Source organism: Chiloscyllium plagiosum, unplaced genomic scaffold, assembly GCF_037043375.1.
Source record: "Chiloscyllium plagiosum isolate Xiang-an unplaced genomic scaffold, Cpla_swu_hap1 HiC_scaffold_34, whole genome shotgun sequence".
Classification (NCBI taxonomy): Eukaryota; Metazoa; Chordata; class Chondrichthyes; order Orectolobiformes; family Hemiscylliidae; genus Chiloscyllium; species Chiloscyllium plagiosum.
This window is the reverse complement of record NW_028270172.1, coordinates 20,467,168-20,484,729: the sequence shown is the minus strand read 5'-3', so window position 1 is coordinate 20,484,729 and position 17,562 is coordinate 20,467,168. Positions and strand designations below refer to the sequence as shown.

At 41.0% G+C, this 17,562-nt stretch overlaps 1 protein-coding gene across 5 annotated transcripts in view; it reads right to left on the bottom strand.

The window, feature by feature from the left end:
- Window positions 1-17,562, bottom strand: part of exoc2 (exocyst complex component 2) — a 321,249-nt gene that overhangs the window by 50,818 nt on the left and 252,869 nt on the right. For all 5 annotated transcript variants that reach the window (XM_043719385.2, XM_043719383.2, XM_087978539.1 and 2 more), the window contains one exon: window positions 2,889-3,030. In XM_043719385.2, coding sequence (XP_043575320.2) covers window positions 2,889-3,030 — 142 coding nt within the window. The remainder of the gene's footprint in view (window positions 1-2,888; window positions 3,031-17,562) is intronic.

The following is a 17,562-nucleotide window of genomic DNA, read 5'->3' as shown; positions in this document are numbered from 1 at the left end:
AATTACAGTGAGAGATGACTTCAGAAAAAAAAACCCATACTGAATCCAGTCAACTGTAGCCATTGCTCAGGGCCATCAGAAGACTAAAAGATACCTTTACAAATTACAAGTTATACTCAGCAATTTGAGTACAGTTAGTCCACTGCAGTTGATGGACATAACCAGGAAAAGTCATGGAGCACATCAACAAATTCTCAATATGCTTTAGGTGTACAAAACTACATGCCAGGAGCAGGAGCAAATTCATCAAATTCCCGACTCATTATTGTCTATTTTCTTGTAAGAAAATAAGCTAAGAGTCTCACAGAGACAATGAATAGGAGGGAAAAAAAACTTGTATTTATATAATGCCATTCATAATCATTTTGCAGCCAGAAAAGTACTTCTGATTGAAATCCCTGTTGCAATCCAGGAAATGTGGCAGCAAGCTCCTACAGATGGAAATGACCAACGGCCAGATAGCTTTTTTCTGCTTTTGAGTGAAGAATAGATATTGGGTGGAACATCAGGGACGTGGTATTCTTTATGTCCAGCTTAATAAACGGAGACTCACTTTAAAATGTCATCTGATTAATTGAATGTCCAGCAGTGAAACGGGGCGCATTATAGCTCAGTGGTTAGCACTGCTGCCTCACAGCACCAGGGACCCAAGTTCAATTCGAGTCTCAGGCAACTGTCTATGTGAAGTTTGTACATTCTCCCTGTGTCTGCGTGGGTTTCCTGCGGGTGTTCCGGTTTCCTTCCACAATCCAAAGATGTGCAGGTTAGGTGAATTGGCCTTGCTAAATTGCCCATAGTGTTCAGGGATGTTTAGGTTAGATGCATTAGTCAGGGGTAAATGTAGAGTAATTGGGAATGGGCTTGTGTGGGATACTGTGTGGAGGGTCGGTGCGGACTTGTTGGGCTAAAGGGCCTGTGTCCACATGTACAGATTCTAAGGAAGTGCTAATTTCTGGAGTGCAACTTGAACTTGTGAACTTCTGACTTACAGAAGAGAGTCTTACCAGTTGGGTCACAGCTAACACTAGATAGCTTTAACCAAAATCAAAGGCAATAAAACTCCCTCTGGCAAAATGTTGTGTGACATCCTTTGACAGCTTTGACAGCCGTGTGGGCGGCACGGTGACACAGTGGTTAGCACTGCTGCCTCACAGCACCAGAGACCCGGATTCAATTCCCGTCTCAGGCGACTGACTGTGTGGAGTTTGCACGTTCTCCCTGTGTCTGCGTGGGTTTCCTCCGGGTGCTCCGGTTTCCTCCCACAGTCCAAAGATGTGCAGGTCAGGTGAATTGGCAATGCTAAATTGTCCGTAGTGTTAGGTAAGGGGTAAATGTAGGGGTATGGGTGGGTTGCGCTTTGGTGGGTCGGTGTGGACTTGTTGTGCCGAAGGGCCTGTTTCCACACTGTAATGTAATCTGACAGTTAAAACACTCTTGAATAGAGATTTAGTAATAATTGTATTTTTCCACATGCATAAACCAGAACAGGCCAAATTAGATGTGGCTTCGACAGCTTGGTACGTAGAACTTATTCATACATGTAATCAGTCATAGAATCTCTATAGTATGGAAACAAGCCCTTTGGCCCAACAAGTCCACACCGACCGTCTGAAGAGTAACGCTCCCAGATCCATTCCCATTACCCTATTGCTTTGCATTTACCTCAGACTAATACACCCTACCTACACATGCCTGAACACTATGGGCAATTTAACCTAACCTGCACATCTTTGAGAATGTGGGAGGAAACTGGACCACCCAGAGGAAACCCACGCAGACACGGGGAGAATGTGCAAACTCCACACAGTCACCTGAGGCTGGAATCGAACCCAGGTCCCTGGCGTTGAGAGGCAACAGTGCTAACCACTGAGCCATTGTGCCGCCAAACCAGTTTGGACATATTATAACACACTCCCTAAGCAGAAGGGAACCTGAATCTTGTGAACCAGAGGTAAGGTCATTACCACTGCATCATAAGAGATCTTCGTAGAATTTATATTAAAATTCAAAGCATTAGGCAATAAATTCATATGGCGATATTCTTTGGGACTGGTCTTAGACTCACTGATCACTCGACTTTATGTTTTGTGCTCATTTCTTAAAGAATATGAGAGTTGCAATCATAAATTAAACTTTCCACCAAGTGTTTGCCAAAAGAGAGGGGCATATCTCATAGCTGAAACACTAAAATATAAATTGTGGATCAGCACTTTTGGCTGTTTGCTCAAAGACTGACGAAGAAAGAGGCTTACAAGAGAAAGTGAAGATTCAGGAAATGGAACTTATGGGCAAGAAACGGGACTGATGTTTGCATTTAAACCCTTTGACTTGTGAAGTGGAGATACTGCATGTGCTGTTGTGAAGCCTGTCCTGTGTGGTTGATCCTTAAAAAAAAGGTCAATGTTAAATGGAAGAACCAAATTGATATACTTGCTCTTGTTAATATATATTTACAAGGTGCATTTTAAATTAGATTTCACAAAAGTAATCACAGCATGTGAATTGAACTTACAGCCTGAGAATACTGCTACAGTTATCAGTAAATGAATGCTTGACAGATTTTGATATTTTTCAGTCCACCATTCTTAAAGAATTAACGAGCCTAAATTGAAATAACTTCTGTAATGATCAACAGGGAAATTTTACATAAACCATTAAATGCTTTATGGTGATATGATCTATGCTGCCATAATTTTAAGGCCATATTCCTTAATGGGTGTTATGAAAAGCACAGAAATCATGGGAAAATGTAATATGTTTTTTAAATATTATCTGTGCAACATTTTTCCACACTACTTTATTAACACAAAAACAAACAGTTGACATTTTACTGAAATATCAAGTATGTTGGTTTTACAGTGGCATTATCAAAGAAGAATACAACATACCTGTTGGTACAAGACAATCTTTCCAATCAAAATATCCAGCATAAATCCCAGGTTCTAGAGAGCCCACAATTGGATCTGCTTTTAGTTCAATATACGTTTCAAAAAGATGCTGGTCCAGGTTCTTTACTGTATCAATGCTAATCTGCAAACATGACATTACATGACTTTAGAAGGGCTTCCAGAGAAGAACTTGGAAAATTACAAATAAACTTAGAACTTTATTTTTTTCGAGCAAATAATTGGAAAATAACACATGATGGCCGAATACAGTATGGTTCGGCTATGTCAGTGGACTTCATAGGCAGATGACGATTTGAAAGTATGTCCAGCTTCAAACTTCAAATGGAGGGCAAGCATATTAACATAACATCGGGCAAGGAAGATTTGTTTTCTTTTTAATCTGCAGTCAGTCCTCCCTCACTTCCTCAGATTGTAATAATATGCCAAAAATGACACAAATAATTATGTACACTGACATCTGAAACCAAAACAAAAAATGCTGGAGAAACCCAGCAGGTCTGGCAACATCTGTGGAGAGATCTGCAGTATTTTGCCTTTATAAAAAATAGATAGGGCTTGCTAAAACTTTACATTACACGAGTCAGACTTCATTTGGAATAGTGAAGAGTTGTCAACTTGTGAAGAATCTTTGCTCCTTTGTATAACGGGAGATAGACTGGCATTGGAGGCAGTCCAAAGAAACTAGGCTCATCAGAGTAATGAAAGGACCGTCGTATGAAAACCTGTTGAATAGGCTGGATTTGTAGTCAATGGAATTCAGAAGAATCAGAGGAGATTTTATTGAAAGATTATTAGTAGGTTTGACAGGGTAGAGGTGAAGAGGTTGTTTTTCATTGTGGAGAAGTCTAAGATCAGAAGGCATAACCTCAGAGCAAGGGGTCAGTGAAATGTTTTTCAGTCAGAAGGTAGTCAACCTGTAGAATTCTCTACTGCAGAGGGCTGTCAGTGTTGGGTCATTCAGTATCTTCAAGGCTGAGACAGGCAGATTTTTAATCAGTAAGGGAACCAAAGGTTTATGGCGATAAGATAGGAAAGTGGAATTGTGAATCATCAGTTCAGTCATCACACATTAAAAAAAACCTCTAAGAGGCATTTTCATTTTCAAATCATAATTTCCTCAACATTGTACTTATTTATCTAATGCAGATTTAACTTTAACAGCAACAACATTCACATTAAACACTCAAGGACTTTCCATAAAAACAACATTTTCTGCATAACTCTATCTTGATCACATTTGTTTTCTTTCATATTTGCTCTTCATAAAGTATCTGCCATAATATTTTTCTGCTTTGTAAATTATTTTTTAAAGTGAATGGTTGCAGCATTAAATTTCAGTGAAACCGTCCCAAATTCCTATAAAGGATCCTTCCAGAAAAGAGAGACGATTATGCTCTGTACAAAGTCTATACAGAGTTGCAAGATATACAGACTTCAAAATGTTGTAAAGCTAATATTAAGTTCAAAGTCTCACTTACCAATTGAATGTTTCTGATAGCATGCATTAACTTCGTAAAAAAATAATTGACTGGCTATTCAATTCCTACCTTCCCTGCCTGTAATAACACTGCACCAATACTGATGGCACTAGTGTTAACAGCCGGTTTCAATTGCTTTACCTAATTTGGTGCTGCTAAAACACAATGTGACAGTAAGTATAGCGTTCAAGGCACTAAGACATTCTGGAATTCATTTGATTTTTTGCTTTTCTTTAACAAACCTGTCAACAGAGCCACTACATTCAGAACAAATTTCCAATAAAATTCACTCAAAGACACATGAGAATGTTTCGTTTTCATCGTAGGCATGGGGAAATCAAAGGTAGTTCTTATATTAGCTTCTCCAGATGATACTTGGCTTTGCCCCAGTGTGACCCAAATAAGTCATTTTGCTTCAGCATATTCACTTAACCCAGATTATCAAAATTGCTCTTTGTAATCAATCAAATAATTAATTCAAATATTGTAAATGTTCCTTCAAAGTTTGGTTGAACTCAATCAAGTCATCAATGTATACAATACAGCTCCATTGATCCTTCAATAACCTCGCTGCAATTGTTAAAATATTGCTGATGCATTTTTCATTGCAAACAGCAGACTTTACACTGATGAACTTTACCTGATGTTATAAAAGCCAATATTTCCATGGTTGTATCAGTCAAAAGAACTTGTTGCTCATATGAATTAATGCATATTTTTCCATGCGACTGTTAATCCTATCCTGAATAAATGTTTCCAGAGGTTCCCCACCCCCAAAATTAGCTGTGTCATTTGTAATTGTTGGGCTTATCCTTCTAATCATTTTTTAAAGAAGGGCATGATGCTTGCAATTCTCAAGACTTCTGGCACTCCTCCTGATTCAAAGGAAAATTGAAAGATTACAGCTCCTGCAAGTCTCACATTTTTAAAAAATATCTTTGGCTTCATTTCATTCAGTTCATGTGCCTTATCAACTTTAAGCATCAAGACTCTCCTCAACACTTCAACAATTTTGAACTCTTCTTCTGATACAGCTTCTCCCTCTGTCACCAAGACCTGGGTAACATTTGCCGCCTTGATAGGATGTAAAGTACTCACTTAATATTTCACCTATGCTCATTAATGTGCAAATTCCATTTTTGGTCCACCTTTTACTGTTGACGTACTTATAGAAATCCTTGGGGTTTCCCTTTGTTAGTTGCTATCTTCTTTTCATAATTCCTCTTGGCTGCTCTTAACTACTTTTAAATCTAGCTGAACTCTCTGCACTCAACTTAGTTGTCAATTATATTTCTACCTGATACCTGTCATTCGCATATTTTATCTTTTATCATCTTAATTTATATGCTCCATCCAGGGGACTCCAAGTTTGTTTGCTCTTCTCTTCTAAGAAAATATACATTAACTGTGCCCAATCCATCACCATCTGAAGGCAGCTCACTGCTGATATTTCTTCCTCTCCAAAATTTGGCTCTAAGCACTCCAGCCTTGGTTCTGTTCAGGTGCAATCTGCCTGGCTTTCGTGATCACTGTTATGAACATCGTCTTGTCGACAGGACAAGCAGATGGGCAAAGGGGGCAGGGTTTCCTCGTTAGTAAGAAATTAAATGAAATCGATAGCAAGAAGTGACAGAGTCGGATGGTCTAGAATCTGTGTGGGTAGAGTCGAGGAACCGCAAAGGCAGAATGACCCTCATGGGAGTGGTGTACAGATCTCTGAACAGTAGTCAGGATGCAGGGTAGAAAATAAGCTAGGAGATAGAAAAGGCATATAAGAAAGGAACTATTATAAAATTCAAAGCATCAATATGCAGGAAGGATTGGAAGAAACAAGTTGGTAGCTGATCTCAAAAAAAAGCAATTCATGGAACGTCTACAGCTTAGAGCAGCTTCTGGTAGATCCCTTTAGAGAACAGACAATTTTGGATTTGGTGATGTGTAATGAGGCAGACTTGATAAAGGAAATTAAGTGAAGGAATCCCTAGAGGGAGTGAGCACAATATGACGGAATTCACCCTGTAGTTTGAGAGGGAGAAGCTAGCATAAGATGTAACAGAATTACAACTGACTAAAGAAAACTAAAGACATGAGAGAGGAGTTGGCCAGAGTTGATTGGAAAGGAAGCCTAGCAGGAAAGATGGCACAGCAGCAATGACAGGAGGTTCTGGGGGTAATTCAGGAGTCACAGCAAACAGTTTATTCCAAGAAGGAAGCATTATACTAAGGGGAGGATGAGGCAACCATGGCCTACAAGGGAAGTCGGGGCAGCAAAAATATATATAATGCGGTGAAGATTAATGGAAAGCCAGTGGATTATGCAGCCTTAAAATCCAGCAAAGGATAACTTAAAAAGCAATAAGTGGGAAGAGGATGAAATATGAGAATAAGCTAACTAGTAATATGAAAGAAGAGTGCAAAAGGTTTTTTTTAAGATACATAAAAGGTAAGAGAGGCAAGACTGGACATTGAACCACTGGAAAATGAGGCTGGAGAAGTAGTAATGCGGGACACAGAAATGACAGGGGAACTGAATAAGTACTTTGCATCAGTTTTCACAGTGCAAGATACCAGCAGCATCCTAGAACTTCAACAGAGTCAGGGAGCAGAGGTGAGTGCAGGGATGGAGAAGGTGCTGGTTAAGCCAAAAGGTCTGAAAGTGGGTACATTCTGAAGGAGATAACTGAGGAGATTGTAGAGACGTTGGTGGTGATCTTTCATGAATCACTGGAGTCAGGGAGGGTCCCAGAAAACTGGAAATGGCTAATGTAACACTCCTATTTAAGAAGGGAGGCAAAAGATAGGAAACTATAGGCTGTTTAGCCTGACATCAGTCATTTGTAAGAATTCAGAGTTCACTATTGAGGATGAGATTGTAGAATACTTGGAAGTGCATGGTAAAATAGCACCACATCAGCATGGCTTCGTCAGGGAGAGGACACCCCCGAGAGTTCTGCTAGAATGCTTTGCAGAGGTATTGTGGAAGTTGAACAAAGGAAAGCCAATGGACATGATCTACTTGGATTTTCAGAAGGCTTTGATCAGGTACTAGCATGGTTAGAGGAATGGCTGATGGGCAGAAGACAGGGTGTAGGGACAAAGGGGTGTTTTTCAGGACTGCAGCTAGTGACTAATGGAGCTTTGCAAGGGTCTGTGTTGGGAACCACAATTATTCACATTATACATTAACAATCCGGACGAAGGAACTAAGGGGATTATTGCTAAGTTTGCAGATAACACAAAGATGGGTGCAGGGACATTAGTATTCAAGCAGTGGAAGGGCTACAGAAGGACTTGACAGGCCAGGAAAATGGGCAAAGAAGTGGCAGATGGAATACAATATGGGGTAGTGAGGTTATGCACTTTAGTGGAGATGTACACTTCCTTCTAAAATGGGAATGGCTTCAGAAACCTGAAGCACAAAGGGCCTTGGGTGTCCTAATTCATTCCCTTAAGCTTAATATGTAGATTCAGTTGGCAGTTTGGAAGGCAAATGCAATGTTAGTATTTGTTTCAAGAGGGCTAGAATATACTGCTGAGGCTATATAAGGAGCTGGTCAGTTCGATTTTGGAATATTGCGAGCAGTTTGAGCCCCATATCTAAGGAAGGATGTGCTGGCATTGGAGAGGGTCCAGAAGAGGTTGACAAGAATAATTCTGGGGATGAACGGCTTGTCTTATGAGGAGCAATTGAGGACACTGGATTTGTACTCAAGTTTAGAAGGATGAATGGATGGGGTCTCTTTGAAACATACAGAATACTGAGAGCTGTGGTTACAGTGGAGATGATGTTTCCACTAGTAGGCGAGACTAGGAGCTGAGGGCACAGACCCCGAGTGCAGGGAGTCATGAGATAAGGAGGAATTTTTTCAGGTAGAGATTAGTGAATCTATGGAACTCATTGCCACAGGATGCTGTGAAGGCCAAGTCATTGAGTGCATTTGAGACAGAGATAGATAGCTTCTTGATTGGTAAAAGGTCAAGGGTTACAGCAAGAAGGTGGGAGAATGTTGCTGAGAAATGTATCAGCATGATTCAATGGCAGAGTGGAGTCGATGGATTGATTCGCTTACTTCTGCTCCTCCTTCTTACGGCATCATACCTCCAGAGCCTGTTCGAGTGTCCTAGGATGCTAAACACTGTCCACTTACATCATTTTTCCACAGACACCTTAATCAGTTTCATCTTCCTACTTCTGGACTCACTTGCACATGTGACAGGGTGTAATCAGAGATTACAACTTTTGCAATTCTTGTATTAATTTTCCACCTAGCTCCCTGAATTTTGATTGCAGCACAAAATTTGCTCGCCTTTCGTTGTTCACAATTCCCAACAAGAACATCATCCACAACAAAAACAGAAATTTCTGAAAAAAGCTCAGCAGGTCTGGCAGCATCTATAGAGAGAAATTAGAATTAACGTTTCTGGTCGAGAGACCGTTCTTCAGAACTGCTAGGGTCACTCAACCTGAAATGTTAACTCTAATTTCTCTTTACAGATACTGCCAGATCTGCTGAGCTTTTCCAGCAATTTCTGTATTTGTTTCTGATTTACAGCACCCACAATTCTTTCAGTTATTATTAAGCTGTTCTGTGGTATCCATGATGTTGGTCCTCCTGTCTCTTCCTCTAACTAATCAATTCCTCATCACTGTTGCTATCCCATGTATTCTTTCCTCCTGTACAGCTTCATCCTGGTTATGTGAAGTGTTTACAACTCCCCAGATGCTACAGGATGTACATTTCATCTGGTCAAGCCACCCTGCTTTACTTTTAACTTCACTTACTTTCGTACCATTGTACAAATTGACCACAAATAGCTCCCTCTCCTGTGCTGACAAATTATTTACTTCCCCTGCGCTAGTTTAGAAATTTGTTTTTCAAAATTACTGAACTTGAATCATTGTCCCTTATAACAGCCCCTCAATGACTAAGCAACTCATGATTTTCCTATGATGTCACTGCTGATGGGCTTCTGTATACAGACAGGCAGGAGGTTGGAAGAACACAGCAAGCCAGGCAACATCAGGAGGTGCAGATGTCGATGTTTCAGGTGTAACCCTTCTTCAGGACTGCAGCTGCAGATAAAGGGGATGGCGGGGATAGGGTAGTGAAGTGGGGATAGGTGAAGACAGGGAGAGGGTATGACCTGGTTGGTCGAAAAGAGCAATGAATCCATTTGGTGGAAGGGAGGAGGAGGGGTTGGGAAGGGAGATTATTTGAAATTGGAGAACTCAATGTTAAAAGTCTCCGTTTCAGATCGTCTGTCATAATCATGTTTATAACTCAGAAAACGATCAATTTGTATCTCACCCCTATGTGAAAACACATTATCTGGATTAACACTTCACAGCAACATTAGGAAGTGCCATACTTCACAAAAACTATAGATAAAGTACCAACATTCAACAGCACTGGTTGCAACAGCACTGGTTGCAAAAGGACTGGAAATATCAACATTTAACTTTCAAGCCTTTTCCTTTATTGCTGAGCTTTTAAGGTCTTTGCCTCGAAAACAAATTGTGACTGCACTTAATAATTAAGTTGTGAGAAGCACGTGGAGAACTCTGAAAGCCATCATGAGGCGTAACAAACGTGTGTATTTTTAAAAAAAACTCCCACAGAGATGTTACAGATGTGGGTTGGAACATTTCCTCATTGGTTATTAGAGGTCTTTTTAATGTGAAGTCTAGCAGTCAAGCATTTCGGCTTGTAGGAGGCCGACGATGATAAATTTCAGGAGTTTTCACACTTTTGTTACCACAAAACAGGAAATCTGGAACAGCCTTTTTCTTATTAAGTGATTAAGATAAACGGATATCCACAAGAACATAGGGCTGGTGAAGAATAGAAAGTTCTATTACAAACAGAAACAACCTACTCAATTGCTTAAGTGCGAGCTTTACTGGGTAACAGAGATAAAATGTTGGTTTTATCGTGCCCAGCTCTGCAGCCTGGAAAACAACTCTCTGAATTCATTCTGTAGTTATTACTACGGATTTTACTAGGAACAATAACCTGACTGTATTTATACCTACAAGCTTCACTTCTAGTTGCCATACATAGAAAATAAGAACAGGAGTAGGCCATTCATCACGTTCAGCTTTGCTCCACCATTCAATGTGATCATGGCTGATCATCCAATTCTTTACCCTTTTCCCACTTTCTCAACATCATTTGATTACTTTCGCTCAAAAACATTTCAATCTCCTTCTTGAAAACATTTAATATTCTGGCCTCAAACTCTTTCTGTGGCAGAGAGCCCACAGCCTCACCTCTCACTGGGTGAAGAAACTCCTTCTCACCTCTGTCCTAAAACGCCTAGCCCACATCCTTTGATTTGATCCCCAGTTTCTAGGCTCCCTGATCATTGGGAAATCCTTCCGATATCTACCTTGTCTAATCCTGTTAGAATTTTAGTTTCTATGAGGTTCCTCACATTCTTCTAAACTCCAGTGAATATAGTCCCAACATATCCAGTCTCTTCGTGTATATCAGTCCTCTTATTCCAGCAATTAGTCTGGTGAACCTTCTCTGCATTCCCTCAATAGCCAGAACATCCTTCCTCGGATAAGGAGACTAAAATGGCACACAATACCTCAGGTGTGGTCTTACCAATTCCCTGCACAGTTGTACCATCTCTGCTCTGGTATTTGAAACATCTTGTTATGAAGTTGAAACTTTATTGCTGGAACAGGCCCTTCTTCGGCCTGTGCCCGAAACGTCGAATCTCCTGTTCCCTGGATGCTGCCTGACCTGCTGTGCTGTTCCAGCAATAAAGTTTCAACTTTGATCTCCAGCATCTGCAGACCTCACTTTCTCCATCTTGTTATGAAGGCCAATTTGCCTTCTTCGCCACGTGCTGCAGCTGCATTTCAGCGAAGGTGTACATGACATCCAGGTGTCATTGCATCTTTCCATTTCCCAATCTATCACCATTCAGATAATTGTCAACTGCCTGTTGTTGGTACCAAAATGTATAACCTCACATTTATCTACATTATACTGCATTTGCCACATATTTGCCCACTTATATATCTTGCCAAAATCACATTGAAGCTTCTCTGTAAACTCCTCACAGCATACTTTCCCACTCAACTTGGTCTCACCTGCAAACGTGGAGCTATGACATGTAGTTTCTTCTTCTAAATCATGTATAATGTGAATATCTGAGTCCAAGCACTGATCCCTGCATAACTCCCACTATTCACTGCCTGTCATTTGGATAAAGGCCTGTTCAGTTTTACTGTTCCCTATCTGGCAAACATTTCTGTATCCATTTCAGTACACAACCTCCAGTCCGATTCACTTTAATTTTGGATACTAATCTCTTACATGGGACCTTATCAAAAGCCTTCTAAAAATCAAAATAAACAACGTCCATTCTACTAAGTACATTCTCAAAGAATTCCAGCTGATTTTTCAAGCATGACTTCCTCTTTATAAATCTATTCTAATGCTGTTCTATCTTGTCACTATCTTCTCAGTGTTCTGCTATTACATGTTTTATAACAGACTCTAGCATTTCTCGCTACTATCAATGTCAAGCTAATTTGTCGATAATTCACTGTTCTCACTTTGCCTCTCTTCTTAATTAGTGGGGTAACATTGGTTACCCTCCAATCTGTTGCAACTGATGCAGAATTTATAGACTTTTGGAGCATTGTCAAGCTCTGGGCATTTTTGTGCTTGAATCCATTAGTTTCCTCAACACCATTTTCCTAATAATATTAATTCATTTCAATTCCTCCTTCTCAATATACCCTGTGCACCCACATATTTTTTGGGATGTTATTTATGTTTTCCTTCATGAAGACGGAACTAAAGTATGTGTTTAGTTGATCTGCCATCTATTTGTTTCCCACTATAAATTGTCCTGTTTCTGATTGCCAGGGACTTACAACTGTTTTTACTAATCTTTTTTTCTTCACACGCCAAAGAAGCTTTTGCTATTGGTTTGTATGTTCCCTGCATCCTCTATTTTCTCCATTCTAATCAGTGTCTTTGTCTCCCTTTGCTGGAATCCGAACGAATCCCAATCTTCAGATCTATATTTTTAAACTTAATTTGTATGCCCCTTTTCCCTTGTCAGCAATTTCTAGTTATGCTTTGACCTTATTTTTTTCCATTACAGAGCCCTTGTTGGCATTGTTCATTGCAATCTGCAGCATCAAAAGTAACATTTAGGTACAACAGCAACTGGGAAGACAAGTTATATATTAGTCTTTGTTGCAATAAGAGAGCATGTTCTGATCAATTACAAAGGCCAGTGGTGAAACTACACCTGCGCTCTCACTGTATTGACTGAGAGGATGAAAGTTCCAATGGAATGTGCCTTTATCAAAGAACAATATCCACACCCAAATATATAAAATTTTGTGCCTATCATGGGACGAACTAAGGGAAGAGCCAGACTTTTTACACTGTCAGGCATTATCGGGCAGAATTTCGTCACCTTTAAAATCTTGCTACGATTGGATCAAACAGTGTATCTTGACCTCAATATTTGACTTGACCTCAATTTTCTGATTGGAATAATGTCAGCTGAATATACAGTGCTGCGGTATTATTGGAGATGGCCATTTGGGAAGCCATAGGGAGGTCTGAACTGGGCCAAAAGTATGGATGGACAACAGTCCCAGTAGAAGAGGTGAGTGCCACTGAAGCATGTAGGAGTCAGCGAGGCTGCTAAAAGATGAAGGCAGTCTTCTTACAAAACTTGTAGCTGTCTTCAAAGAGTCGCAATATATCTCACACCATCATCAGGGAGCGAGAAGGAACATGTGCATGTGAATGCAGTTGTGGCTACTTATTACTGGGGCTTGAGAACAAGTTGTGAGGGACCACATTTTTATTTTTTGGACTACAAACTGAAGTGGACATCAGACACTGCAATAAAGCTTAAAAAGCAGGACATTGCAAGTGGGATTGTACAACACATTTTTTAATTATACAAAAATATGCTGCTTTTGGACCAGTGAGATTGTTAAACTGGTGAAATGCAGCAGCACCAGAACTCTGAGTTAAGAAAACACTGCCTGATTTCAGCCTTCAAATCAGTTAGCCAGTTTGCAACAGACCTGAGATAGCAGTGAAGCCAAAAATATCCATAGATGGCAAATAAATAACATCTCAGCACGGTGGCTCAGTGGTTAGCACTGCTGCATTATAGCGCCAAGGACTCGGGTTCAATTCTAGCCTTAGGGGACTGTCTGCATGGGTTTCCTCTGGGTGCTCTGGTTTCTACCCACAATCCAAAGATGTGAAGGTTAGGTTAACTGGTCATTCTAAATTGCCTATAGTGTTCAGGGATAAAGTCACAGAGTTGTATAGCATGGAAACCTGTCCATGCCGACCAGATATTCTAACCCAATCTAGTCCCACCTACCAGCACCTGACCCATATCCCTCCAAACTCTTCGTATTCATATATCCATCCAGATGACTTTTAAATGTTGCAATTGTACCAACCTCCACCACTTCCTCTGGCAGCTCATTCCATACACGTACCACCCTCTGCGTGAAAACGTTGCCCCTTAGGTCTCTTTTATATCTTTCCCCTCTTACTCTAAACCAAGCCCTCTAGTTCTGGACTCCCCAATCTCAGGGAAACGACTTTGTCTAATTACCCTATCCATGCCCTTCATAATTTTGTAAATCTCTATAAGGTCACCCCTCAGCCTCCGGTACTCCAGGGAAAACAGCCCCAGCCTGTTCAGTCTCTCCCTATAGCTCAAATCCTCCAACCCTAGCAACATCCTTGTATGATTTTTCTGAACCCTTTCAAGTTTCACAACATTTCTCTAATAGGAAGGAGACCAGAATTGCTCGCAATATTCTAACAGTGGCCATCAATATCCTGTACAGTCGCAACATGGCCTCCCAATTCCTGTACTCAATACTCTGACCAATAACGGAAAGCATACCAAATGCCTTCTTCACTATCCTATCTACCTGCGACTCCACTTTCAAGGAGCTATGAACCCGCACTCCAAGATCTCTTTGTTCAGAAACGCTCCCTAGGACCTTACCATTAAGTGTATAAGTCCTGCTAAGATTTGCTTTCCCAAAATGCAGCACCTCACATTTATCTGAATTAACCTCCATCTAACTTCTCAGCCCATTGACCCATCTGATCAAGATCCCGTTATAATCTGAGGTAACCTTCTTCGTTGTCCACTACACCTCCAATTTTGGTGTCATCTGCAAACTTACTAACTTTTCCTCTTATGCTCACATCCAAAGCATTTATATAAATGACGAAAAGAAGTGGACCTAGCACCGATCCTTGTGGTACTCCACTGGTCACAGGCCTCCAGTCTGAAAAACAACCCACCACCATCACCCTGTGTCTTCTACCTTTGAGACAGTTCTATATCCAAATGGCTAGTTCTCCCTGTATTTCGTGAGGTCTAACCTTACTAACTTTGTGGGCGGCATGGTGGCACAGTGGTTAGCATTGCTGCCTCACAGCGCCAGAGACCCGGGTTCAATTCCCGCCTCAGGCGACTAACTGTGTGGAGTTTGCACGTTCTCCCCGTGTCTGCGTGGGTTTCCTCCGGGTGCTCCGGTTTCCTCCCACAGTCCAAAGATGTGCAGGGTCAGGTGAATTGGCCATACTAAATTGCCTGTAGTGTTAGGTAAGGGGCAAATGTAGGGGTAGGGGTAGGGGTAGGGGTGGATTTCGCTTCGGCGGGTCGGTGTGGACTTGTTGGGCCGAAGGGCCTGTTTCCACACTGTAATCTAATCTGACAAAGTGTTATAATCTGAATCTGAATCTAACTAGTCTCCTATGGGGAACCTTGTCTGCAGTCCACATAGGTCACATCTACAGCTCTGCCCTCATCAATCATCTTTATTGCTTCTTCAAAAAACTCAATCAAGTTTGTTAACATGAGTCCCCATACACAAAGCCGTGTTGACTGTCCCTAATTATTCCTTGCCTTTCCAAATACATGTATATCCTGTCCCTCAGGATTCTCTCCAACAACTTGCCCACCATTGATGTCAAGCTCACTATAGATCCCTGGCTTGTCCTTACCACCTTTCTTAAACATGGCACAACATTAGCCAACCTCTAGTCTTCGAGCATCTCACCTGTGACTATTGATGATACAAATATCTCAGCAAGAGGCCCAGCAATCACTTCTCTAGCTTCCCACAGAGTTCTAGGGTACACCTGATCCGGTCTTGGGGATTTATCCACCTTTATGCGTTTCAAGACATCCAGCGCTTCCTCCTCTGTAATATGGACATTTTTCAAGATGTCACCATCTATCTTGCATGTCCTTTTCCACAGTAAATACTGATGCAAAATACTCCTTTAGTATCTCCTCCATTTTCTGCAGCTCCACACAAAAGCCGCCTTGCTGATCTTTGAAGGGCCCTATTGTCTTCCTAGTTACCCTTTTGTCCTTAATGTATTTCTAAAAACCCTTTGGATTCTCCTTAACATTATTTGCCAAAACTATCGCATGTCCCCCTTTTGCTCTCCTGATTTTCCTCTTAAGTATACTCCTACCGCCTTTATACTCTTCTCAGGATTCACTCGATCTATCCTGTCTATACCTGACATATGCTTCCTTCTTTTTCTTAACCAAACCCTCAATTTCTTTAATCATCCAGCATTCCCTATACCTATAAGTCTTCACTTTCACCCTAACAGGAATATACTTTCTCTGGACTCTCATTATCTGAAGGCTTCCTATTTTCCAGCTGTCCCTTTACCTGCAAACATTTGCCCCCAATCAGCTTTTAGTTAACTGCCTCTGCTGACCAAGAGTTACAGAATCACACAGCATGGAAACAGGCCCTTCGGTTCACGCTGACCAGACATTCCAGTCTGACCTAGTTCGATTGGGCCCACATCTCTCTAAACCTATCCTATTCATAAACCCATCCAGCTGTCTTTTAAATGTTACAATTGTGCCTGCCTCCACCATATCCTCTGGCAGCACATTCCATAAATTCACCAACCTCTGTGAAAAAGTTACCCAACTTACCTTAAACCTATGCCCTCTAATTTTGGACTCCCCCAACCTAGGGAAAAGACCTTGGCTATTCACCCGATCTACGCCCTTCATGATTTTATAAAGTTCTGTAATGTCACACCTCAGCCTCCAATGCGCCAGGGAAAAAAACTCTAGCTTTATTAGCTTCTCCCTATAACTCAAAACCTCCAGTTCTGTCAATATCTTGTAAATCTTTTCTACACCCACTCAAGTTTCACAATATCCTTCCTACAGAATGGTGACCAGAACTGTATGCAGTATTCTAGAAATGGCCTCACCAATGTCCCATATAGCCACAATATGACATCCCAACTGTTATACTCAATGCATTACCAATGAAGGCAACTGTGCCAAAAGCATTCTTCATCACTTTACCTACCTGCGACTCCAGTTTCAAGGAACTATGCGCTTGTACCCCTAGATCTTTTTGTTTGGCAACATTCCATAGGACCCTATCAGTAACTGTATAGGTCCTTCCTGGTTTTACTTTTCCAAAATGCAACAGTTTACATTTATCTAAATTAAACTCTAACTGCCATTCCTCGGCCCATCAGCCTATTTGATCAAGACCTCATTGTACGCTAAGATAATCTTCTTCACAATCCACTAAACCATTTATTTTGGCGTCATCTGGAAACTTACGACCCATACCTCCTCTATTCACATCCAAATCAGTTTTCTAAATGACAAAAAGCAGCGGACCCAGCAACAATCCTTCTGGCACACCGCTAGTCACAGGCCTGCAGCCCGAAAAGCAATCTTCTACCACCATCCTCTGTATCCTATCTTCAAGCCAATTTTGTATCCAATTGGTTAGCTCCTGAACCCCATGTGATCTAACCTTACTAACCAGTCTACCACGTGAACCTTGCCAAATGTTTTGCAGAAGTCTACGTAGACAATGTCTACTGCTCTGCCTTCAATCTTCCCTGTCATCTTCTCAAAAAATTCAATAAGTTACTGAGACATAATTTCCCAAAGACAAAGCCACGTTGACCATCTCTCATGAATCTTTATCTTTCCAAATGTACATAATTCCTGTCCTGCAAAATCCTCGCCAACAATTTACCCATGACTGACATAATAAACTGGGTCTAAAGTTCCCTGGTTTTCCCTTTGGCAACACATCAGCCAACTTCTGCCTCTCGGCACCTCATCAGTTGCTGTCG